The 25,691-nt window shown below is 37.6% G+C and overlaps 1 protein-coding gene across 1 annotated transcript in view; it reads right to left on the minus strand.

Moving 5' to 3' along the window:
• LOC131681177 (uncharacterized) overlaps positions 1-25,691 on the minus strand; it is a 78,015-nt gene that overhangs the window by 43,401 nt on the left and 8,923 nt on the right. The window contains exon 2 of the mRNA XM_058961887.1: positions 19,713-19,844. Coding sequence (XP_058817870.1) covers positions 19,713-19,844 — 132 coding nt within the window. The remainder of the gene's footprint in view (positions 1-19,712; positions 19,845-25,691) is intronic.

The following is a 25,691-nucleotide window of genomic DNA, read 5'->3' on the forward strand; positions in this document are numbered from 1 at the left end:
GATTGATTTGATTGATTTGATTGATTTGATTGATTTGATTGATTTGATTGATTTGATTGATTTGATTGATTTGATTGATTTGATTGATTTGATTGATTTGATTGATTTGATTGATTTGATTGATTTGATTGATTTGATTGATTTGATTGATTTGATTGATTTGATTGATTTGATTGATTTGATTGATTTGATTGATTTGATTGATTTGATTGATTTGATTGATTTGATTGATTTGATTGATTTGATTGATTTGATTGATTTGATTGATTTGATTGATTTGATTGTTTTGATTGATTTGATTGATTTGATTGATTTGATTGATTTGATTGATTTGATTGATTTGATTGATTTGATTGATTTGATTGATTTGATTGATTTGATTGATTTGATTGATTTGATTGATTTGATTGATTTGATTGATTTGATTGATTTGATTGATTTGATTGATTTGATTGATTTGATTGATTTGATTGATTTGATTGATTTGATTGATTTGATTGATTTGATTGATTTGATTGATTTGATTGATTTGATTGATTTGATTGATTTGATTGATTTGATTGATTTGATTGATTTGATTGATTTGATTGATTTGATTGATTTGATTGATTTGATTGATTTGATTGATTTGATTGATTTGATTGATTTGATTGATTTGATTGATTTGATTGATTTGATTGATTTGATTGATTTGATTGATTTGATTGATTTGATTGATTTGATTGATTTGATTGATTTGATTGATTTGATTGATTTGATTGATTTGATTGATTTGATTGATTTGATTGATTTGATTGATTTGATTGATTTGATTGATTTGATTGATTTGATTGATTTGATTGATTTGATTGATTTGATTGATTTGATTGATTTGATTGATTTGATTGATTTGATTGATTTGATTGATTTGATTGATTTGATTGATTTGATTGATTTGATTGATTTGATTGATTTGATTGATTTGATTGATTTGATTGATTTGATTGATTTGATTGATTTGATTGATTTGATTGATTTGATTGATTTGATTGATTTGATTGATTTGATTGATTTGATTGATTTGATTGATTTGATTGATTTGATTGATTTGATTGATTTGATTGATTTGATTGATTTGATTGATTTGATTGATTTGATTGATTTGATTGATTTGATTGATTTGATTGATTTGATTGATTTGATTGATTTGATTGATTTGATTGATTTGATTGATTTGATTGATTTGATTGATTTGATTGATTTGATTGATTTGATTGATTTGATTGATTTGATTGATTTGATTGATTTGATTGATTTGATTGATTTGATTGATTTGATTGATTTGATTGATTTGATTGATTTGATTGATTTGATTGATTTGATTGATTTGATTGATTTGATTGATTTGATTGATTTGATTGATTTGATTGATTTGATTGATTTGATTGATTTGATTGATTTGATTGATTTGATTGATTTGATTGATTTGATTGATTTGATTGATTTGATTGATTTGATTGATTTGATTGATTTGATTGATTTGATTGATTTGATTGATTTGATTGATTTGATTGATTTGATTGATTTGATTGATTTGATTGATTTGATTGATTTGATTGATTTGATTGATTTGATTGATTTGATTGATTTGATTGATTTGATTGATTTGATTGATTTGATTTATTTGATTTATTTGATTCATTTGATTCATTTCTAAATATAATCTTAATTTTTATGTAATAACCTAATCTAATTTGATTCGTGTATATTATAATGTTGATTTCCATTAATTTTTCTACTCATTTTATGAATTTAAAAACCTATTGTTTAATTTTTTGCTTTACTTTTTTATTTCGGTCGTTTTGTTGATTTCTATAATTTATTCAGTTTATTCGAGATTTTATTCGTGCATGACTAGAAACTGTTTTCGTCCTACCTCTAGTTGGGTGCTAACTTCTCGTGAGTTCCCAATAGTGAAATGTGTAAGAAATGTCTCATCTCACTGCTAGGTGGATTAAATCGGTTTTTCATAAAGAAAGGTGCTTCCCTCGCAGTGCTAGAAGCTGCTCAATTTTTTCCTTCCAATGCTTAATACAATTCTTCTAGAATATTTACAATATGTAGTCCAATTAGGTGGAAAACGTAGCCAAAGACAGTCTAAATTGATAAGTTTTATCAGTTTTCAATAATATTGCAACATAACGAAGATATATGAAAAATTCATTTTCTGACGTCTACGCAAACTGTCCCTAGCAGCACTGCTCCATCGGAATCCAATCAGAATAATTGCAATAACTTCAGTTCTAGAGCTAATCCTTGGAACTGTCAATACTCAAATGAAAGGCAATGGTCACATTTATTAGACTTACTTGTTTTTGTGAGCAAATCTTGCCTCATTCAAAAGGTATACCTGTTTAAAAACGTTGTTGTCCACAAACAACATGGGCATGAATGGGTTAATAAAGATCGCTATTTCACTCAATATGAAAAACCAGGTTTATAAAACGATAATTCAAACCTTGGTTAACAACTTACGTGTTTGAGTGCTACTATTTAAGGGCTCTACTGTTATCTCATTTAAAATGGTACAACGGTTTATAAGTTTTACATATTTTAAAACCCTATTTCTTAGCCGTTCAAAGTCAGAATTAAAAAAAAAATGCATATCCTTAGATTCCTCGAAGTCTCGGAATTGTTTTTATTGAAGTTTTCGTTTGAGAATCTAGGAACGAAACCAGGATAGTTACTTCAAACAAGCGTTTTTTGATGAAATTGAGTTAGGTTCACGCAAAACAGAGGTGATCTTGGTGCACCAGCAGTATACTTCAGGTTAGAACCCAACGCGATTTCCAGACCTGAGTTAGTTTTTGCATCAAGCAAAAATAACATAAATTTGTAGGTGTAAATCCTAAATATTGTAAATGTTTTTTCCCACAACAAAGATTGTAGTAAGATTCATATTTGGGTCTATCAAAATATTAAGAAAGTTCTGTCGTTGACTTTTACAAGGACGTAATGATTCTTTGTCTTATACAAAACAATCTAAAAAGGGACTGGGGAGTACACAAGCCCCCCCCCCCCCCCCCCCCCACCACCGCTTCTTTTCATTTTCTGACTACGTCTATTTTATTCAGCAATTCATTCTGAACATTTCATTCAAAGATACCAAGTCTATGCGATGAATATATTCTCATTTATCTAAGTTTTACATTTCTTATAAAAGAAATGTATAGAATTCGCTCAAACTTTCAAGATTTTTTCCGAGGCCCGGAGGGCCGAGTCTTATATACCAATCGACTCAGCTCGACGATTTGGGACAATGTCTGTGTGTGTGTGTGTCTGTGTGTGTGTGTGTATGTAACGGACAAATTCTCATTCGTGTTTCTCAGCAATGGCTGAACCGATCTTATCCAAACCAATTTTAAATGAAAGAACTAAAAAACAGTATGAACGCTATTAATTTGTTTTTGATTCTGATGTTTAGTTTCCAAGATATGAATGTTTGAATGTGTAAAAATGGCGTTTTTTGCAGTTTCTTGGAATTATTTGCCGAAGTTGACAATATAGAGTAACAATTTATATGTTTTTAGATAGCTTTAACAAATACCTTTCGAACAAGCTATAGATTGTTGAAATCGGACTATTATCAAAAGAGATATTTAACATTAAATGCGGACGAAAGATTTTTATCATTTCCCATTGCCAGAAATATGACCAAAAACATGTAATCTATTTTTAACGCCAAGACGGCTTATTTTAGGTCAATAGTATCTTCGGAGAATTTAATGGAGGCAATATGCCCTTTCTTTTGGTATTGTGGTTTTGCTGATTAATCCCCCTATGAGTGAGATATTTTCACAAATTTTCTTGGAAGTGATTATATCGAAATGATGCCTTCAGCAAATTTGTAGCTCTTACTTTTGCGAATAACTTTACTGAAGACTTCAAATATCTATTTTGAATACTTTAAAAGTTATGGCTTGTTGTTTGTGGATTACTCTTTGTCGCCTATTTATTGTTCAATATAGTAATAATCCATTGAAATAAGCCAAACATTATTTCGATAAAACGACTTTTGTATTTCATTTTTCTATCTACAACCGCTAGAAATAATCACCGAACACTTCCAAGTTGTCTGGAAGGAACTTGATAACTTATCAGTGCAAAAATGTTCATTTGTGCGAACCTTCTGACTGCAATTTTTCTAACTCATGACCATCGGATCGATCTGAAACATATCGGAAAATGAAAAGCGAAATAAATAACTCCAATCAATGGCGTTGCCAAGAGAAGGTTTTGGGGTTTAACACCATACAACGCCCCCCCCCCCCACCACACCCAAAAAAAAATATTGGATTGAAGTTGAAAATTTATTGATGCAGACTGATTCAATTCAATATTACAATAACAATTATCTGATCCGTACATTGATATCCTGTTGTTGTAAACATCATGAGGACTTTTGATAAATTGTCGGAATGGGGTCCTGATATGTAACTGATCTTGATTTCACAGTTGTCTAATAGCATCAATATCAAATTCCTGCCTGAAAACATTCCAATAGAAAATTCCAGAGTTCTGAAATCAATCATAGTCCTCAGATTTATTTTCAAATTGATCTCGTTTTTGTAGAGATGTACTGTAATAAGGTTCTTTATTAAATAGGAAGAGAAGTTAAAATTGATTTAATGTCTATGAAACATAGAACTGCTCGCCAAAAAAATGCATAACTTTCAACATTTGCTAAAAATGTTCTTGCCTTTCTCATTCACTCTAAAATTCGTCAATCTAATCCCGACCCGGAGGGCCGAGTGTCATATGCCAATCGACTGAGTTCGTCGAGATCGGAAAATGTCTGTGTGTGTATGTATGTGTGTATGTGGAAAAAATGTGACCTCTGTTTCTCAGAGATGGCTGGACCGATTTGCACAAAGTTAGTCTCAAATGAACAACCTTCCCATCGGCTGCTATTGAATTTTTTATTGATTGGACTTCCGGTTCCGGAGTTACGAGTTGAAGAGTGCAATCACACAGCAAATTTCCATATAAACTGAAATGAAAAATTTTCAAAATCAAATTTGTATTTTTGATGCCAAATGACTTTAAAATGCATGAAACATTGAGATGTTTGACAAAAATTGCCTTTTTTGGACTTTGGTACATTTTTGTCTTTCTCATATAGAAAGGTTATGCAATCACTCTAAAAATCGTCAATCATACCGGCCCGGAGGGAGTATGCAGTGAGGGGTTGCTACTTTAAAATTAAAACTAATTTAAAATTTCTTAACAAGTTGAAAATTTTCGGCAGGACCTGGACCTCCCGGATCTTTCTCCATGATCCGCCGCTGGTTTCAAGCGATGTTTCAGTATCACATAGTAACTCAAGATCGTGGCTGTCGATCCATTGTATGTATGTGCAAATCGTACTGAACATGTAATATTCATTTCCACCATTGTATTGAACATAACCAGCCATAGAATCGTAGTCTGGACAAATGAGACAAGCACAATTGCACCACTAGGTGGATTAAGACAGGTTTTTTTGGGAATGCGTCGAGTTGAGACGAAAACGTTATATGATTAATAACGAGGATAACACTTTCCGAATGTAGAGAGAAATTTATGAAAAATAACGATGTCCATTCGATTCTAGCAGGTTCTGATCGATTTTGATGAGCATTTGATTTTTGTTGTATGACCAATTATATGTATAGGTCAAATGTTTAAAATCAGTAATTTAAGGTCAAGATAGCATCATTTTGAAACCGCCAACTTCGGAGGTTTAGTATCTTCGATGAGTTTTACAAACGTTAAACAGCGCATCATTTGATAAAATAATTTTGACGGTATATCGTCCAAGAAGCATTTATGGTGATTTTTCTCAATATATTCATATTTAATATTCATGACTACAATAAAGTCTCAACAAATTCGCTAGACACGAACTCTGTTACTATTTTCTGAAAAATTAATTCTGCATAATTTTAAAACTTCAAAAATTACGGTTTCGGAATTATGCCGTTTGGACAGTATGATCGATTTTCACCAAACCCCCACCAAACCGAATTTCTGGCTACGCCGCTGACTTCAAGTAAGTAGAAACAAAGTCGTTCTACACTCGTTCACAAGAAACTTCTTCGAATGCTGAATATCTATTATAATACATTGAAACCCTGATTTTATCAACCAAATATGAACATATGTTTGATGGGCTCTAGCAGACGAACAAGACTGAATTCGAGTAAATCCTTTCTTGAGCATGTTTTCCTTATCATGAAGATGGAAATATGCAAAAATAAAAAGTTCATCATAATCAGAAATAGTTATCAGACTACATCAAGGGACGGGAAGAATATTTTAACAGCTTTAGTTTATTATAAAGAGAAAAAAATTGCCCGCTTTAGTCAGTGTCCCCATTTTGTCAGCCTAAAATACACCATGAGATTGATAAAAATGGGTCTTTATTGTATGTATTATTCACTGTGTTTCACATTAATAGGTACATTTCATTTTTGGGGATTTATTATTGTATCGAACTACAACTATTTTTAGGTAATTTTCAAGTTGTTTTTTTAAAAATTTCTTCCAAAATTTGGCGAACCTATTCCAATTCGTATACCAATTAATTGGTATACTTAAGGGTTAATATGTTGCAGATAGAGAAAATACTGAAATTTTCAGCTTTTTTCTTACACAATATTACGAAAGATTATTAAACAATTTTTCTTAATAAGTTTGTGAAAATTATAAACTATTTGAAATTTTTTTAATAATTTTATTTTTTATTTAACCGTGATTTTTTAATAAATAGTGACCATCGCTTCACAACGTAGTCTATTTTTCATGGCTTGCGGTGAGCACGATCTCTCGAATTGCTGAACTGAAAATTATGGAATAGAAATTAATTTTTGGTATTCTTTACTTTACTCGCCGCGCAGATAGCTCTGAATTAGACCCGCTGGTGCCCTAAGACGATTTCGCTAGATTTTCAGAGCACTGTGCACCCAGTGCATTAACGCAAGTGACGGAAGGTTATCGAAAAGTTTCGTGAAAATGAAAATTCCAGTAATGATGATGATTTTCCCAAACGGTTCGTTTTCGAGAGGTTTTTATTTGTTCTTTGGCATTAGGATTAGCGATAATAATTCAAATCAAGGATACTACTGGGAAGTCACCTTTAGAAAAAGTCGATGTCGAAGTAAAATTTGGAACTATGCACGCATGCACTTCAGAGATAACGTGATATCAGGAGCTGCGATTTCATTTCAACCCTTTTTTGTGAAAATGGCGATACTTACAAATGTAAAAATATGGCTTTTTTCATACATGCGAATGAGGGCTTTGAAACGCAACCAATTAACCCTTAAATGCGCAATGTTGTTTTAAAACAACATTGCGAAAACCATCTTAAAATTATCATAGTAACGTATTGAAGCTGTGAGATAATTTTCAGAAAATTTGAAAAAAATTGGTTTGCGCCTTTAAGGGTTAACCTAAAATTTTGATTCTACGATATTGCTTTCTTAAGCTACAGCAAAAAATACAACGGGCGAAACTGTATTTTTGTTTGTTTATTTAAAGTTTCGCCCTCCACGCTCCATGCAAACAAACAGGGCGATACTTTTTTTGCTAGCAGTTTAGAAGCGAAACTGTCATTTTCGTATTTTTTTAGGATTATTAAGCTGATACCAGCTGTAAATAGTAACAATGATCGCTATTGAAAAAAACCCGGACGAAATCGGTGGTGTAGAACGGTAGTTATTGTAAAAAAACGTAAGAACGATACTTCAATGCTGATAGGTGGGACCGAAAAAGTAAACAATCGCCAAAGGGGCGATACCATCATTTTGTAAATTTCAATAGCAAAAACAAATTTTAATTTAATAATTTCAAATACTTTATGAAGTTTTGGGTTTCGATCACTGAATCATGCAATCTAGGATGTAAAAAACACAATAGTTCTTAAATAGGAAATAAAAGTCTGGAAATATTCACTGTTGATTTTCTTTGAATGGTGTCACTGCTAGTATCGCCCTTTTCAAGAAAAAGCGTTGATTTCTTAGTTCTCAGTCGCGTTGGTGATTTGAGTAAAGTATAAACTTCAAATCGATTCAAAAAAATGCGATTTTTTGGCTCAGTACAATATATAACCCCTTTAGGAAAATTCAGTTTTCCCACCACAATTTAGATATTTTATTAACAGAGCATTAACAATAATTCGTAGCTATGTCTATTTTATGGGCCATTTTTTCGCTTCCCATTGATTTGATTTGAGATTTCTAGCACTGATGTTGTCCTATGCTGATTTGAGCGATTCTCTGAGTCCTGCCACTTTCCCATGTAGTATGAGTTATCAAAAACATCGCGAAGCATCAAGTTCTAAATGTTCTCAAACGATATAATATCCGAAGAGAGTGATAAGAGTTATAAGAAATGTCTCATCACACTGTTAGGTGGATTAAAAGCGTTTTTAATGTCGATGTCGGTGGTGCACCGGCAGTGTTGGAAAAACTAATCAATTTCTGCATTTGGATTTTACCATAAGTTTTAAAATCGTTATAACTATTTTTTGAAAACTCGTAGCTAGTTACGGTCTTCGGCAAAGTTGTTAACCAAGGTTTGAACTATAGTTTTATGTAGCTAGTTTTTCATTATCAGTGAAATAGGGATCTTTAATAATAAAAATGCAAAATAATTGATTTCCCCATATAAAATCCCATGCAAACTTTGAACGCAATGCGCAAACCCGGGAAGCAACCAACCGCTACCAAATTTTGCACAGGCATTTGGGACCACAAAAAGAACTCAAAAAGTGCTGTACCCGCTAGTTTAAATCATTTTGAAGTTTTCCCATGCAACCGCGAGCCACTCTAGTGGACATACGTGGACAAAAAAAATATTTCAATAATTTAGCAAAAATGTCTGTTGAAACCTTCTGCTACAAAAGCGTGAAAGTTATTGACATTTTTATAAATAAACAAAATAATATATTTTGACATCAACACATATACATAAAGTACATACCGTCAGCATTACTTTCCATTATTATACATTTGAAACCGGCACTTTTATCAAAATCTAGCTACACTTGAATAATACTGATATTTCGGGCGCTCGATGAAAAATATGAGCAAAACGTGATGGTCTAAACTGTTTGGATGTGTCAACACCTCAAATATGGAAATTTTGGAGTGTTTCACTTAAAATAGCATGCGGCAGCACCATCTGAAGGACAATGTATGTACTAGAACCCAACGTACTACCATGCAATTTTCGACTTTTGGCCAGGTTTTTAAGCAAATCCGCCACTGTGGACTGGTATTAAAATGATTTTTTTTAACTTAAATTTTTATTCATGTATGTTTGGGTTTACATGTTGTGTAATATCGCAGTCTAAGTGATATAGCATTTGCTTTTCGTCTTTGGTGCATGTCTGTTTGTGGCTGAACGTGAATGAACTGCACTGAATGCCTATCACCAACACCAGAGACTTGCCAATTAACTACAAGTGCCGTATTCGAGATACTAATTCGTTGAATATGAAAATATTAATATTACTTATAATGTACTTGCTTGCAATCTTCGCCTCTCCAAACCGTTAAAAGAAAGCTTTGCAATCTACCTTACCAACAATTTGTGCATGAAGAGACACTATTTCAAGAAATCGTTCTATTCCTGCAGCTAAAAATGCGAATATCTAAAATGAATGAACCTCGAATCGCGCACTTAGATTCGGTATAAAATCGATTGATTTCAATGGTTGCAATATTCAATATTGTAATCAGTAAACGTAGTTGAATTATGATTTTAAAAAAATGTGGCTTTTTTAAGGTGGCAATTGACTTTTTCCAGCTGCATCATATCAGGAACAGTAAGAAATTGAGAACATCATTCCTCATTATTGACGGAGGCACTCTTCATCCTCAAACAACGTCTTACAACTATGAAGGTCAGATTGTATCATATGAGAAGGGAATAGCGCAGCTGGAAAGTCCAATAAACTGTACTCAGCTCACCTCAGTTCGAACTCCTATCACTGCATATAGTGCCTTTAGCCTCTTTCGGTCAGATTGGTCAGAAATGCCAATATATTTTAAAAGGTCTATCAAAATCATCTTCATCATCACAGCACCTGGATATTTACAATGCCACATATAGTGATGGAAATCTAAACTTTTTTCTCCACATATTTTGATTCCAACAGTATTTTTACTACTTTCACTTGGTGAATGATGTGGCTTAAATTTGAAAAATAAATCTCAAGGTGGCATAGATGGCTCCCTGATGCTTGAAACAAAACGTGACTAGAACTAGATTTTTCCCAGTTTTTTACATCAGGAACATTGTACTACGTTCATGTTCGGAATAATAGTCTTGTTAGTTGGTTGTCTTCAAAATAGAAAACGATTCTTGTGACATACAATCGATTCAGAGCGTTCAAAAGTTTAATTAAATTAACATATTTTTAATTAATTTCCTAAGATTCTCACTCCAAATTTCATCGCACGCGCACCCACACTTATATGCTGTAGTTGAGTTGCCCACTTATTTTCCAATTATCCGGTTAGAGCCAGTGGCACAAAATGGCGCACAGATAGATTGACCTTGTCGACGAAGAGATAGTAGGTAAGGGAAACCCAGGGAAGATGAACTTAGTTTGAGCTGACATAGGTCTTCATTCTTTTAGCAAAGACTGATGTTGAATACAACAGTCGTCACTGGCTGAAGTAGGGGATCCATAAGACAGGCAACCCCATGATTTTGCAGGGGGTCCTTCATACAAACAAACTCGTTTCGGTAACCACGCCGTCGATCTCAACTTATTTTGTGGGTACTTACACGTGGTATGCCTTCGAAAAAGAATCGTCGCTAGTAATGTCATTTGATTGTTTTAGACTGGTTACCACACAGCAAGAAAATGTGAAAATTAACTTAAGCATATTTCATAACGACGTAGAAAAACTATTCGTGAGATATTGATTCACGAATAAATTAATGCTTAATATTATGCACATAAAATGAACCCTGAAAATCATGCAAACCTTTATGCTCGTATGGAAAATTATATACCCAAAACTTGGCCGTAATACCTTTACGGTAATAAGAAAAAATGCTCTAATAGCAAGATGCTGAACACAACAAAAAATTCCCCAAACGGCAACATCAACACATTCAAAACTATCCTGCGTCGCACTCATGTTTCATAAATTCTTATACAATAAATATGAACGCTTCGGATTGTCTAGAAGTGTGTAGCACTTCACTTGTCATTGTATTCCGCATCAAGCGAAGCAAACATTATGTGGATAAAGGCGAGTTTTGATTTTCTCTACACGACGCATTCCGTATTTGAAGATCGGCTCACACTCGGCTAGCTTCAAAACACAGAAAAAAACCGACATGGAATAGTGGTGGGGTATTTCGGTTGGTGTTAAATTGAAATTTCTTTTCTGTCATGGACATCAACAGCAAGGTAGTGACTGCAAAAATCATGCACAGTCCTTCTCTTCATGTACGGGAAGCAAGACCTACGGTTTGGATCCACGCATCCAAATCGAGGGTCCGGATGCAGACACTTGTCTGGATCTAACAGCCCGGGGACAACTTGACAGCTCCCATATATTGAACTCATAAGCAAGTTTTGTGTTGATTTGGTGATGTCATGGCGGCTCGAATGAAGCAAAATTTGCAAAAGGCGCATCCCATTTACGATTTTACATATCTAAAAAAATAAACAATTTAAGCATTTCTATCATCAAATTTATTTCGCTGTTCATATTAGAAACTGTCCTTATTCCCCCATACTTATACAGGAACATAGATTCCATTTGGAGTTTAAAAATCCAAAAGAAAATAAATCGATTTTCGGAAATACAAGAAGATGAATTTCAAAATCAAGCCACTATCACTTATATTGGAATTTCCGAAAATCTTCCGAAACTAATCAACATCTCTTAAGTCATGAAATCCTCCGGTAGAGCCGAGTAACATGCCAGAATAATTCTGAAGGGATCCATACCAAAACCATCGCAACATCTTCCGGACAGAATTATTGCAAAAGATGAACAAAACTCAGGCAGGAGTCGAACAAAATCTTACGTTCCTGGCAGCATTCTTGCTGAAACCGAGCACTACCGGTTTGCTGCCAGAATTCTGATAAAATCACACAAATTTTATACAAAATCAATTTTGCTAAATGTGTAGAAAATCCTACATATATTGTTTATTTTCCCGATTAAAATACTAGAATTTTTGACGTTCTTAATGAAGATGTCGCAGGTTCACGAATTGTTAAGCTTGGTGATTTACTTTCATTGGCCAAAATGTTTTTCATTTATATTTAATGTATAGCATTAATGATTTACCGATTACAAACTTCACACAACAAGAAAACCTAAACATTTTTAGAAAGGAAGAAAGCCGGTTGCTGACAACAACCACTTCCAACTAAATTTATAATTAGATTTATGTAACTTTGCTGACGGTTTCCAATCAGGGATAAATTTATTCTCTAATAATAGTTTTCTTTATCCACATTTTGGAATACGCTTTTTCTAAATGTCCTAGCCGCATTGTCGCCCTGTCAAAAAAATGCGGACGAGCATGGTCAGGCGATTTGAAAAGTTTGACGTTTGACTCAACTCGCCTGTGCTAATTGCCCCTCGGAACAAATGCAATTTGCGAATGCGATTTAAAGGCAATTTCAGTACTTAGACAAATTTTCTGGCGGCTGAAATGGACTTGGTTGTTTTTCGGGTTGTTCAAACATGGCGGTTCATGATTGGTTTAAGCTTAAATTTTTTTTGAGCAATTGGTGTGTTTTCACTTGTACTTTGTTTGTCTAGTGCACTTCATTTAGCCAACGAATGTGGGAAATTGTAGAATCGTGTGTATGTATAGTAGAATAAGATTTCTGACCTAAAGTCTTAATGAACGTCAGATTGTGATAAGTTTTGAAGTGCAATACCCATTTCACCATTGATTCTTCCTATAATTGGGTGGTGATTACGTAGTATACTGGTAAGTATATGTGAGTAGATAATGAATCCGAAAATAAGCATTATTTTTAAGTTTTAATATTAAGCAATTAAGGGCGATTAAATGACGCGTTCCGTGGGCGATTTGGGGGCGATTTAAAATGACGGCGGCAAATCGCTCAAATGTTGCATTTGAAATAGCCCCCTAATTGCCAGCAAGTTGCTGGCAAATTGAAGGGCAATTAGCGCATCCGAGTTGGCAAATAGCCCCCCGATAGCCAGCAACTTGGCCTTTTTGACTGGGCGGCGTTCATAACATACGTAACGAAACACGCTTTTCTCTTGAAACTTTTTCGTGTCGTTGTTCGTGATACTCCTACAGAGAACGCATACTAGCGACACCATGAAATCGGCGGTACATATATGAAACAAGCACTATCTGTCAAGTTGTCCCTGGGTTGGGATCTAAGCACCAAGTCTGGACCTAGTTCATGTCCGGACCTGGTAAGAAGAAAAGGGGTTGGGCTGGATCCGGATCCGGAAACTGGTCCGCATCCGGAAACTGGTCCGCATTCGGAAACTGGTCCGCATTCGGAAACTGGTCCGCATTCGGAAACTGGTCCGCATCCGGAAACTGGTCCGGATCCGGAAACTGGTCCGCATCCGGAAACTGGTCCGCATCCGGAAACTGGTCCGCATCCGGAAACTGGTCCGCATCCGGAAACTGGTCCGCATCCGGAAACTGGTCCGCATCCGGAAACTGGTCCGCATCCGGAAACTGGTCCGCATCCGGAAACTGGTCCGCATCCGGAAACTGGTCCGCATCCGGAAACTGGTCCGCATCCGGAAACTGGTCCGCATCCGGAAACTGGTCCGCATCCGGAAACTGGTCCGCATCCGGAAACTGGTCCGCATCCGGAAACTGGTCCGCATCCGGAAACTGGTCCGCATCCGGAAACTGGTCCGCATCCGGAAACTGGTCCGCATCCGGAAACTGGTCCGCATCCGGAAACTGGTCCGGATCCGGAAACTGGTCCGGATCCGGAAGCTGGTCCGGATCCGGAAACTGGTCCGGATCCGGAAGCTGGTCCGGATCCGGAAGCTGGTCCGGATCCGGAAGCTGGTCCGGATCCGGAAGCTGGTCCGGATCCGGAAGCTGGTCCGGATCCGGAAGCTGGTCCGGATCCGGAAACTGGTCCGGATCCGGAAACTGGTCCGGATCCGGAAACTGGTCCGCATCCGGAAACTGGTCCGCATCCGGAAACTGGTCCGCATCCGGAAACTGGTCCGCATCCGGAAACTGGTCCGCATCCGGAAACTGGTCCGCATCCGGAAACTGGTCCGCATCCGGAAACTGGTCCGCATCCGGAAACTGGTCCGCATCCGGAAACTGGTCCGCATCCGGAAACTGGTCCGCATCCGGAAACTGGTCCGCATCCGGAAACTGGTCCGCATCCGGAAACTGGTCCGCATCCGGAAACTGGTCCGCATCCGGAAACTGGTCCGCATCCGGAAACTGGTCCGCATCCGGAAACTGGTCCGCATCCGGAAACTGGTCCGCATCCGGAAACTGGTCCGCATCCGGAAACTGGTCCGCATCCGGAAACTGGTCCGCATCCGGAAATTGGTCCGCATCCGGAAACTGGTCCGCATCCGGAAACTGGTCCGCATCCGGAAACTGGTCCGCATCCGGAAACTGGTCCGCATCCGGAAACTGGTCCGCATCCGGAAACTGGTCCGCATCCGGAAACTGGTCCGCATCCGGAAACTGGTCCGCATCCGGAAACTGGTCCGCATCCGGAAACTGGTCCGCATCCGGAAACTGGTCCGCATCCGGAAACTGGTCCGCATCCGGAAACTGGTCCGCATCCGGAAACTGGTCCGCATCCGGAAACTGGTCCGCATCCGGAAACTGGTCCGCATCCGGAAACTGGTCCGCATCCGGAAACTGGTCCGCATCCGGAAACTGGTCCGCATCCGGAAACTGGTCCGCATCCGGAAACTGGTCCGCATCCGGAAATTGGTCCGCATCCGGAAATTGGTCCGCATCCGGAAACTGGTCCGCATCCGGAAACTGGTCCGCATCCGGAAACTGGTCCGCATCCGGAAACTGGTCCGCATCCGGAAACTGGTCCGCATCCGGAAACTGGTCCGCATCCGGAAACTGGTCCGCATCCGGAAACTGGTCCGCATCCGGAAACTGGTCCGCATCCGGAAACTGGTCCGCATCCGGAAACTGGTCCGCATCCGGAAATTGATCCGCATCCGGAAACTGGTCCGCATCCGGAAACTGGTCCGGATCCGGGAACTGGTCCTGATCCGGAAACTGGTCCGGATCCGGAAACTTGTCCAGATCCAGGAACTGGTCCGCATCCGGAAACTGGTCCGCATCCGGAAACTGGTCCGCATCCGGAAACTGGTCCGCATCCGGAAACTGGTCCGCATCCGGAAACTGGTCCGCATCCGGAAACTGGTCCGCATCCGGAAACTGGTCCGCATCCGGAAATTGGTCCGCATCCGGAAATTGGTCCGCATCCGGAAATTGGTCCGCATCCGGAAACTGGTCCGCATCCGGAAACTGGTCCGCATCCGGAAACTGGTCCGCATCCGGAAACTGGTCCGCATCCGGAAACTGGTCCGCATCCGGAAACTGGTCCGCATCCGGAAACTGGTCCGCATCCGGAAACTGGTCCGCATCCGGAAACTGGTCCGCATCCGGAAACTGGTCCGCATCCGGAAACTGGTCCGCATCCGGAAATTGATCCGCATCCGGAAATTGATCCGCATCCGGAAACTGGTCCGCATCCGGAAACTGGTCCGGATCCGGGAACTGGTCCTGATCCGGAAACTGGTCCGGATCCGGAAACTTGTCCAGATCCAGGAACTGGTCCGGATTCGGGAAAGGGTCAAGGAGGGCCGGGTTTAGGAACTGATCCGGATCCGAGAACTGGTCCGGATCGGGAACTGTACCGGATCCCGAAATTTCCTATAATTTCTATTTTACAATTCAACTTAAAATTTCCCAGTAAAAAATATCCGTGATTCCGGCCGATTTCTGCAAATTTTGAGGTAGAATTCTGCCAGAGTTCCGATTGGTTTAACCCGATAGTATAACTAGATCATAGAAATCGACCGAATTATCCTACATTCGAACAAAGCTGAGGTTGACACATACATGAACAGCAACCGAAGTCGTCATTCCACCGTTTACTACCTTTGCGGAAATATGAGTTTAATACCGCAATGCGCAATTGCGTGGTCTGTTACCGAAAAGACAATAGAATCTTAACCCATTATGTCCTAGCGTATGAAATTATATACGCAAAAACAACACATTTTACATACTTGTTATACCATAAAGGCGTTTTCAAACTTCTGGTCTTCTGTAAACGTTAAGTCATATCCTATAATTTATAATGTGTATGCTCAATAATCTTTTATATAAAATTCCATTGTGTTTTCGAATGTCAAAGTTGGACAAAATTCAAACCAAAATATGAACAATACATATTATTAAATTTCTCTTTTAAATCACTAATTATTGATTCGGATTGAGGCCATGAAAGGTGTGAAAGATGTGGCTCAGTGCGAATAAATGGAAGAAATTGGCAAAACAATTGCCAAAATTATGCTGGTAGTTCACGGTATGAAATTTCATACGCTAGGCTGAACCGGTATCTTTTTTCCAAAGGCAATATTATTTCCTTTTTAGAACCGAAGGGGATTCATAAAAAGCTGCTAAATGAATGATCTCGCAAGGTTGAAGATATTTGTTGATTTTATGCTAAATATAAGGATATTAGACGAATTTTCTCTGTAATGATTTTTGATACCCTATCAGCCCAGCATATGAAATTTCATGCGTTGATTTTTTGCGCAACAAAACGTTTCAAAGAGGTTATTTTATTTTTTCATGCTTAATTCGGCACAATATGAGGGCTCACGAAGTATTTTTAAATTATCAAGAGTTTTATCAAAGCTGGGTTCTAATGGGTTAATCAAAAGTAGTAGAAACATACCCATCGGATTTTGGGTGTATTATTCTGCTAGAGACAACTTCAGCTAACATATCTTATTTTTCCACAATTTTATACGAAACGAAGTTGAACAGAGAGAAAACTAACTGCGTTTTACACATACATGCATGAGTCGCACCTCAATTGATTTTTTTATTGATTGGACTTCCGGTTCCGGAGTTTCATCTATTATCATTCCCCTGACAAAATCAGCACATAATTTGGGACAGCTCAGATATTAAATTGAGAGGCACCGAATTGATGGACTAGTTAAGCAGCACAAATTTGCACATACTTAATATACGTAATCACTCATTATTTGTACGATCTGGCAGAGAAGAGGTGTTAGTTGTAACTCTCTGCTCTGACGGAATTACGCATGAGTTAGCAAACTAGCTCGTACCCAACGAGCTGGAATCGTCGTTATCTGATCATAAGTGCATCGTCTTTGATCACCGCAAGAGGTTGCTACCTCTAGACATTTATTCCACTTTCTGATAATACAGTTTTGGAGTAAAAAATTGAATTTAATTTTGTGGACTTTGCTAGATTGTAAACTCCTACACTTTTTGATTAAACCGTTGATCCCACTAGGATTTTCGGAGAATCGACAATAGAATCGCTTCTCAAAACATCAATCAAGTGTAAATACCGACAGTTGCAGGAAGCGTACTCCTTCTAATTCTTTAAAAATGGGATTTTTTTTATCAAAATCAAAGAAAAGAAGCACAATCGTAGAGGTACTCTCTTCAACAATGTTTCTATAGAGTCTTCGAGTCTTAATACTTATCGAGTGCAAGCAAGGTTGGAGAAAGATGACTATTCGATTGTGCTGTAGGATGATCTGTTAAAAGATCTTCACGGGTGTCTCTTTTATATCCCTCCTAACTCTTCCATTTTCAGTTTTAGTTGGGTTTGACTTAGAGTATGGTATTGTTTGATTCTCTCGGGGAAACGAACAAAGCTGTATCTGGCTGAAACAGAAATTGGAATAGATAAGTGGGAAGACAGGGGACTTCCGTCTTATTGCCAAGCCATATAGACTTCAACAGAAAAACGTATTCCTTTACATTCCGTGGAATCCCAAGGAATGGTTGAAGAGTAGCGAGTAGCTGAAGCTTCCAAAAAGTTACGTCGAAAGTTTAGAAACCTTAATCGGTTTAAGCCGAATTTGAATGACAGTATCTCTTTGGGGTTGCTGTCGTTCTGTTATCTCAATACCCCTCGAGGGTGTTGATATATCCGATCAACATCAAGAAGCATATTTATTCCTTTGGGAGTGAAAAATACTTCCGTGTCGTCTATGTTCTCTGTGTCGTTATGTTCCTCTTCCTTAACCTTACCACTTCCCCAATCTTTCCCATCTGGGAAATGATGAAAAGACAAATCATGGCTAGGTACAAATCTCCGATCAACATGGCGAACGTGCCATTTGAGACAGTTGCTACTAATTCATGATTCTTGATTGATATTTCGGATATACGTGATGCGTTTTTATCATTAAGGCTTCGGACAACATGCTTCTGTAGGTGTTTCTAAAGCACGGGCAGACTGAATTGGAATTGCGCCTACTGAAAGGCGGCTGTTAGTTTGAGATTTTGACGGGCGAGAAGATTGAGTTATGTTAGAGCAGTTTCAGTTTTGAGTTATTTTCAAAAGGTTGCGAAGCTAATCTAAAGCTATTCTTGTAAGTCAACCCAAAATTAATGTCATCGGATGAAGAGAGAGCACTAATTGGGTTTTATTTGTTGATTATTTTGAGAACCGTTCATGATAACCGGAACGGTCAATGCGCAGATGTACTTAAAAAAGTACCTCCAAAAGCGTCTTACTCTACTTCTTAGATCACATGATGGCTCTACGATTTTGTGGCCGAATTTTATCTCATACCATTGCTCAAAATAAGTTCTGGAGTAATGCAATGCCAAATGATCTTAATCCCTTGAACACAACGGAATGGCCGTAAATTGGAAAATACTGGGCCATCATGAAGCAAGCCCTCCAAAATCATCCTCAGGAAGTGATATCGAAAGCAGAAATAAGGAAAAATGGATCTCCAGACATAAAAATGTTGGCCCAAACGTTGTACAAGATTTTATGAGAAGTGTCACGAGGAAGGTGCGTGCATTTGGAGTTGAAATTTAATAAAACAAACGCGGGAAAATTCAATAATATGCTCTATTTTATTCCCTGAAAGTCTGAGAACGATGGTGAATTTTTACGAACGTTTTCTTGTGATGTCATTTGATTCCCTACACCCTTTAATGCGCAAGTTCGAAATGTACGAGAATTTCATTTGCACAAACGCAGTGATTGTTTTCCAAGCTTATGAAAAGGCGTCAAATCTCTTGTAGTGGACCCGCACACTATGCTTGTCTTACTACCCACTCGGGTTAAAACTGTAACGCCGGCCCTGCTACCTCCCATCAGTATATGACTACCAACTTGGCACCAAAAACAGACAGTATATCCCAAAAGCTAGAAGCAAAGCTTCTTGTGTTCACAGGCTAATGACTGACCACAAATGATGTCCCAAAGTTCTGATTTCTGATGATCATAGTGTAATCGAAACATGGTTCGAACCAATGCGTTGCACTTTGCTCGACCGTGATCAAACTAACGAATCAGCGCCTACTACAGACAATGATCTACTTCAGAGCTATTAAACGAACGAAAACTTGCATCAACAATAATAGGGAACAAAACAGGAAAAAAAAAATAAAATGAAATAATGACAAACCTTCGATCGTCGGTATCATTTTTCGTTGCCGGATGCCGGAAAGCACTGCTGAACAATTGCCGCTTCTTGTAGCCGCCCGAAATGGGATGCTGCACCAAATCGCTTCCGATGCTGTTCTTCAAGGTGCTATCTCTGCAAAAAAAATGGAAACAAAACGAAAATAAGCAAGTTACGCAGCGATACAGAAAAGAAACAAATAAAACCACGTCAGATATCATACAGTTGTGTTTTTTTATTTTATTATCGCTTCGATGACGACTCGCTCATCATGTAATTCAATTTGAGTTTTAATTGCCATCTGAGATAAGAGTGAAAGTGTATCGTAACACGTTTTATCGAGACTGCGTCGTCGTGTTGCGCCCCGTTTCCAGTTTTGCTATGGACCGCGCATCGCAATTCCATCGCTAGAGAGACCACAATGTATTCCAAATAGTAAGGCATTGGATGAGAGGTCCGGTATGTTCGGTAAATGTTTGCGCGCTTATACGCATTTGAAGCAACCACAACACGGACCCGGTGATCAGCCATGCAGAGATTCAAGCAATTGCTGAAAACCGCAGGGCGGGGATGCCGGTTTGGAAGTGTAGCTCTTCTGTATAATCTGCACATGAAATCTTCTTCCTGGACGGAGACTTGGTCCGGTTAGCTTCCTTTCCAACAATCTTCAGCCGGTGCCACTTGTAATGGTACGAGTTGGTACCGCAGATTGTAGGTGCATGTATTTTTATCAACAATTAATTTGATGTAAATAAACAAGAAAGCTTCCGCTAGCCGGAATTAGCTGAGTTCGGGGGCTGGAGTTGCGTTCCGCTGATAGCAATTTACGTACCAGGTGGATTAGGGGTGTACAGTTGTGACGATTATTTTGATCAAACCAAAAATGATTTGGATATTGTGCGGTGATTAGACTGTATTATAGACTGATAAAAATCAACACTCTTCATGCAACTATTTATGAACATGATAGGGAAGCAGCTATCATGTTTGTAATTTTTTTATTTTGTTGGTTTCCCTCCGCACCAAACAGCTGGGTAGGAATTCCAAGTAGCAAATTTAATTTTAATGGGCACAGTTGAAGTTGTCTTCATGACTCGTTTCTAAAAACCGAACATAAAAAATAATTACTCTACAAAACAGTCAAATAAAAGCCACGTAAGAGGCCCATACCTAAGAGGGTTCTCAAGAGTATTTTACAAGGTTCCCTTAAAACTTTCAGGTTTAATCGATAAATTCCCATGAAGGTTTTAAAGAATCGCCTAAAATTACGATGAAACTACCATAAGTCTTGATAGTTTTATGATTTTTCCTTTTCTAGTGCGCTATCAACCTGTTTTATTAGGTACAGCGTTTTGTTGAAGTCGAACAGAAAATATTTAACATTATATGGTATTCCGGAAGATTATCAACTGTTGGTAAAGATTGAAATTATCTTTGTCTGGAGAAAATGTATCAACAGTCCATACAGTTTTTATCCGAAGCTATTGACATATATTGCGCATACATTCAAGTCTAAAAGCCGGTTAAAGAAAACTACTTTATAAAAAACATATACTGTCTTCGGTTTTTATACTGCAGATTTTTTTAAACGGCCTACGTCGTCTGATTTTTACACTTGTTTATGTCTATGTCGGAGTGTTATATTCTAATATATTTAAAGGGTTTTACGAAACTTGTTCTGTTCTTGTGACTTTTATTTTCGATCTGTCAATTGAGATTGTAAAGCAATTATTGGAAACAAACCCTTTGGGTATAACATATTGTTCCAAATTGTTGTAATATGTATTAATCCCTGCAAACTGATCAACACCGACGCTGGCCATGTCCGATTGTAGGGTAAATAGGTCTAATACGCCCCCTTAAGCAAAAATAAGCATATTTCACCATTCGACACTATGATCTCCGCACTAACTACTCTTATTTATTGTTATATTAGTTAGAAATTAGTACCCGTTTCATTTTTTATCAAAAACATCCTGATACAATATTAAACATTTTTGAAAGATGCCTAAATTCAAGTTTTTTTTCTTTCACCCAGGGCAAAATGCCCCGGTTAAAGTGTAATATGCCCCACAACAAGAGGATGGTATGCCCCACAGCAATCGGTGAGTATTCCCCGCAACAATGGGTGGGGCGTTTTAGCCGGTGATGAACTGTTGTGTATGCATCAATAATTCTACACGCACACATAGTTTTAAGCCAAGCTAAAAACTAAGATAGTAACTATAACATTCTAGTAAGCTACTTGAAATAGTTCTATCAAATCCGACTGTTTCTAATTGGTTGTAATGGTGTTTACCCTACATCTTCTGGGTAAGGAAGGAATATTTGTCCGGTACATTTTGCTGCTAGCGGTCGAGAAATGTTCTGAATCACTACATATATCACGAAAGGGGACATTTCTTAGTGAGTGAGCCAAAAGCATTATCATGTAATAATTATTCTGAGCCAGGCCCGTGCGCAAGGGGAGGGTTTTAGGGATTCAAACCCCTCCCATGAGGGTTTTGAATTACTTTTAAAAATTTATTAACTTCCTGTTCAGAAATGAAATTATATAGTGAGCCGTGTCATTCGAGTCACTCTTGAAACAAGTCGTTGAAAAAACCAAGGAAGAAAAAATCGAGATATCGTTATCTGCAGAAATTTTACAGCCGATGATCTCTCCGTCGGAGTGACTGACAGCTAAATGACTCGCGAAAATGGTTATCGGTATCGGCAGAAATACCGCCGCCGAGAAATTCTCAACAGCAGCTATCAAATGAATAGGAACGAGTAGCACCAAGAAAGATAACCCTGGGAAGGTGGTTGTAAAGAGATGTAAATCATTATGGTCGACACCTCCGGATCGGTTCGTGTCTCAACAGGTGACGATATTTGCAGCAGACCTGAGCAGGTCAGATATACCGAGAAGGTTGGACAGCAAGCAAGAAAAAGCATAATTGGAAAAAAAAAAAAAAAACATGAACGATTAACACAAAATAAAAAGAGCTAGAGTACAATCCCCACTGAAGTTATGCCTACACGGAAAAAATTCGTTCATAAATTCATGAAAAATGATCGCTATTTCGTGAACGATTCGTGACAGTTTCTAACATTATGAATGCTAGACCTTGTATCCATGAAAATATCTGTGTTTCTACAAAACTAGTTCGCTCCGACTATATATATGGCGTTACACTTGAATGTTTGGTTGGGTTACTGTTGTTTGCTGGATATGTTTAGTTTTTGTTATGAGTCTTGTTCATAACCCATTCATGCCCATGTTGTTTGTGGACAACAACGTTTTTAAACAGCTATAACTTTTGATTGAGGCAAGATTTGTTTACAAAAACAAGTAAGGCTAATAAATGTGACTATTGGCTTTCATTTGAGTATTAACTGTTACAAGGATCAGCTCTAGAACTAAAGTTATTGCAATTAGTCTGATTGAACTCCGATGGAGCAGTGCTGCCAGGGACCGTTTACGTTGACGACGGAAAATGAATTTTTCATATAACTCCGTTATGTTGCAATATTGGTGAAAACTGATAAAACTTATCAATTTAGACTATTTTTGGCTACGTTTTCCACGCAGTTGGACTATTGTAAATATTCTAGGAGAATTGTAGTGAGCATTGGAAGGTAAAAATTGAGCAGCTTCAAGCACTGCAAGGAAAGCACTTACCTTTATGAAAAAAGGTTTTTCGAGTTTCTTGACCCCACCGTTTTAAAGGAAAAATAGTTTTGAAACCCTGCATGCACTAGAAAAAAGTTGGGCATGAAAGGGATAATTTGGGAATACACAGCCGATTTTGATGATTTCAGGATTCTTATGTCAGAGTAGCGGGATCTATATTAATGATTTCAGGATCTTAGTCACGATTTTCGCAATTTCTATTCACTTTATCGTGATATTTCAGTCATGATTAAAGTGATTCATGTTCACAATCTCAGGATCTTAGTTACGAGTTTGAATATTTCAATCACGAGTAATGTGATTTATGTCCATGATTGCAGGAACTTTGGTTTTCATATTTTCTTGTCATGTTGTGATATTTGAGTCACGAGTAGGGATTCATGTTTATTTATGTTCATGATTCCAGGATTTTATTTTTTGATAGTTTTGTCACGAGTTGTGTGATTTATGTTTATGATTTCAGGACCTCAGTCACGAATTTTGTTATTTCTGTTCATCTTTTTTACTCGAAGTAACGTGACAAGGTGAACTGGACCATAAAAGTGTTCGCGTGATCTTATTCTGTAAACTATATTACGAACACGATTTGAGGTGCTCAGCACAGTTTTCGTTTTCTATCCAGACATCACACTGAACCGCATCGGATGAATAACGATAATGGTGCCAATAATTTTTTATATCTACAGCTCGTACCTATTCTTGGTCGCTGACAGCTGGATATTTTATGAAAAAGTGCACGGAACAAGAATGATTCCACGACTACTACTCTACATTTTGAGAAATTAGCTCACATGAAAATTTCATTACCATGTTCTATGAAATTGTATATGATTATTGTATATTCACCGAAAATAGATCGTGAATCATGTACCAGAAATCATGAACCAATTCATGAATACATGAATAATATGTAATGAACTTGTGAACTATTTCACGAACACGGATATTGGATCGTGACTAATATATTAGGAATCATGAACTTGTTTACGATTACATGAATAATGTTTGATGGCTTCGTGAACTATTTCACGAATGGTAACGTGTGACTACTATACTAGATAAAATGAACCAGTTCCCGACATGAATAACATTTTATAATTTTGTGATTTATTTCACGGATACGCATGGTCAGTCGTGACTATTATACTAGAAATCATGAACGAGTCACGAGTAAATGAATAATATTTCATGATTTTGGGAACTATTTCAGGAATACGAATGGTAGGTTGTGTTTAATAGTCATGAATTAGTTCACGAAGATCGAATGGATTCATGAATAAAATTCCGAGTGTCGTGAAATTGAGCACGAGAAAATATCCACAATATTTCGATTTTGCGAACTATCTATGAATAACATCATGAGTCAACTGAGAGTAATGATCATAAAGTTGTGAACTAGTTCACGTACAGAAAATCGTTTTGGTAATGCCAAGGAAACCGTGATTGAATTTCACAACACAAAAACTAATATTTCCACTAATAACATTATGAGGGCGTTGCTGAAGCGAAATTGAACATAATTATAAAACATGATTTTTGTTCATAGTCCTGTTTTCGTAACGAAAAAATGTGAATGTTCTAGAATTCATGGTACTCTATGCAAGATTTTAATGTTTTTCAGTGTAACAGTGGCCTCGGATGGATGAGGATGGAAAGATACAAGAGGTTTAAGTTTAGTCAGTAAGATTAACTACTTCAAACCAATCCGATACTACCACCAACCAATTCCATTCCTTCTTGATAATAGACATTTATCCAATTTGTTGAGCTGAGTCGATTGGTACACAATACTCGTCCTGGTCTCATAAAAATTTTCATTGTTCCCATTCCATTGTGTTTCCTCCGTCTTGTTTTCATTCTTCGCTTTTATGATACAGAGTGAACCACAAGGAAATCAACGGGAGATGGGGTTCCTGAATCCACTCACAACTTGAGAAGTGCACACCAAGGTCAAGTAGTTAATAATGAGCCTTAAATCTGTTGTAACAGCTGCTAAACATGAGCGGAAGGCGAGCTGAATCAACTGAAAAAACCCGTTTTAATCCACCTAGTGGTGCAATTGTGCCCTTCTCATTCATCCAAACTACGATTCCATGGCTGGTTATGTTTAATATAATGGAGGAAATGTCTATTAGATATTCCGGCTTACATAGGAATTTCATGTGACCGGACGGTTTAGTCTATATTTCCGGAACTATATAAGCGATCCGTATAAAATTTTTATAGACATCTGTGGGGATATTATAGCTATCATTTGGGACTAAATTTGTGAAAATCGGCCAAACCATTTCCGGGAAACTGATGTG

This window comes from Topomyia yanbarensis, chromosome 2, assembly GCF_030247195.1.
Source record: "Topomyia yanbarensis strain Yona2022 chromosome 2, ASM3024719v1, whole genome shotgun sequence".
NCBI classification, from domain to species: Eukaryota; Metazoa; Arthropoda; class Insecta; order Diptera; family Culicidae; genus Topomyia; species Topomyia yanbarensis.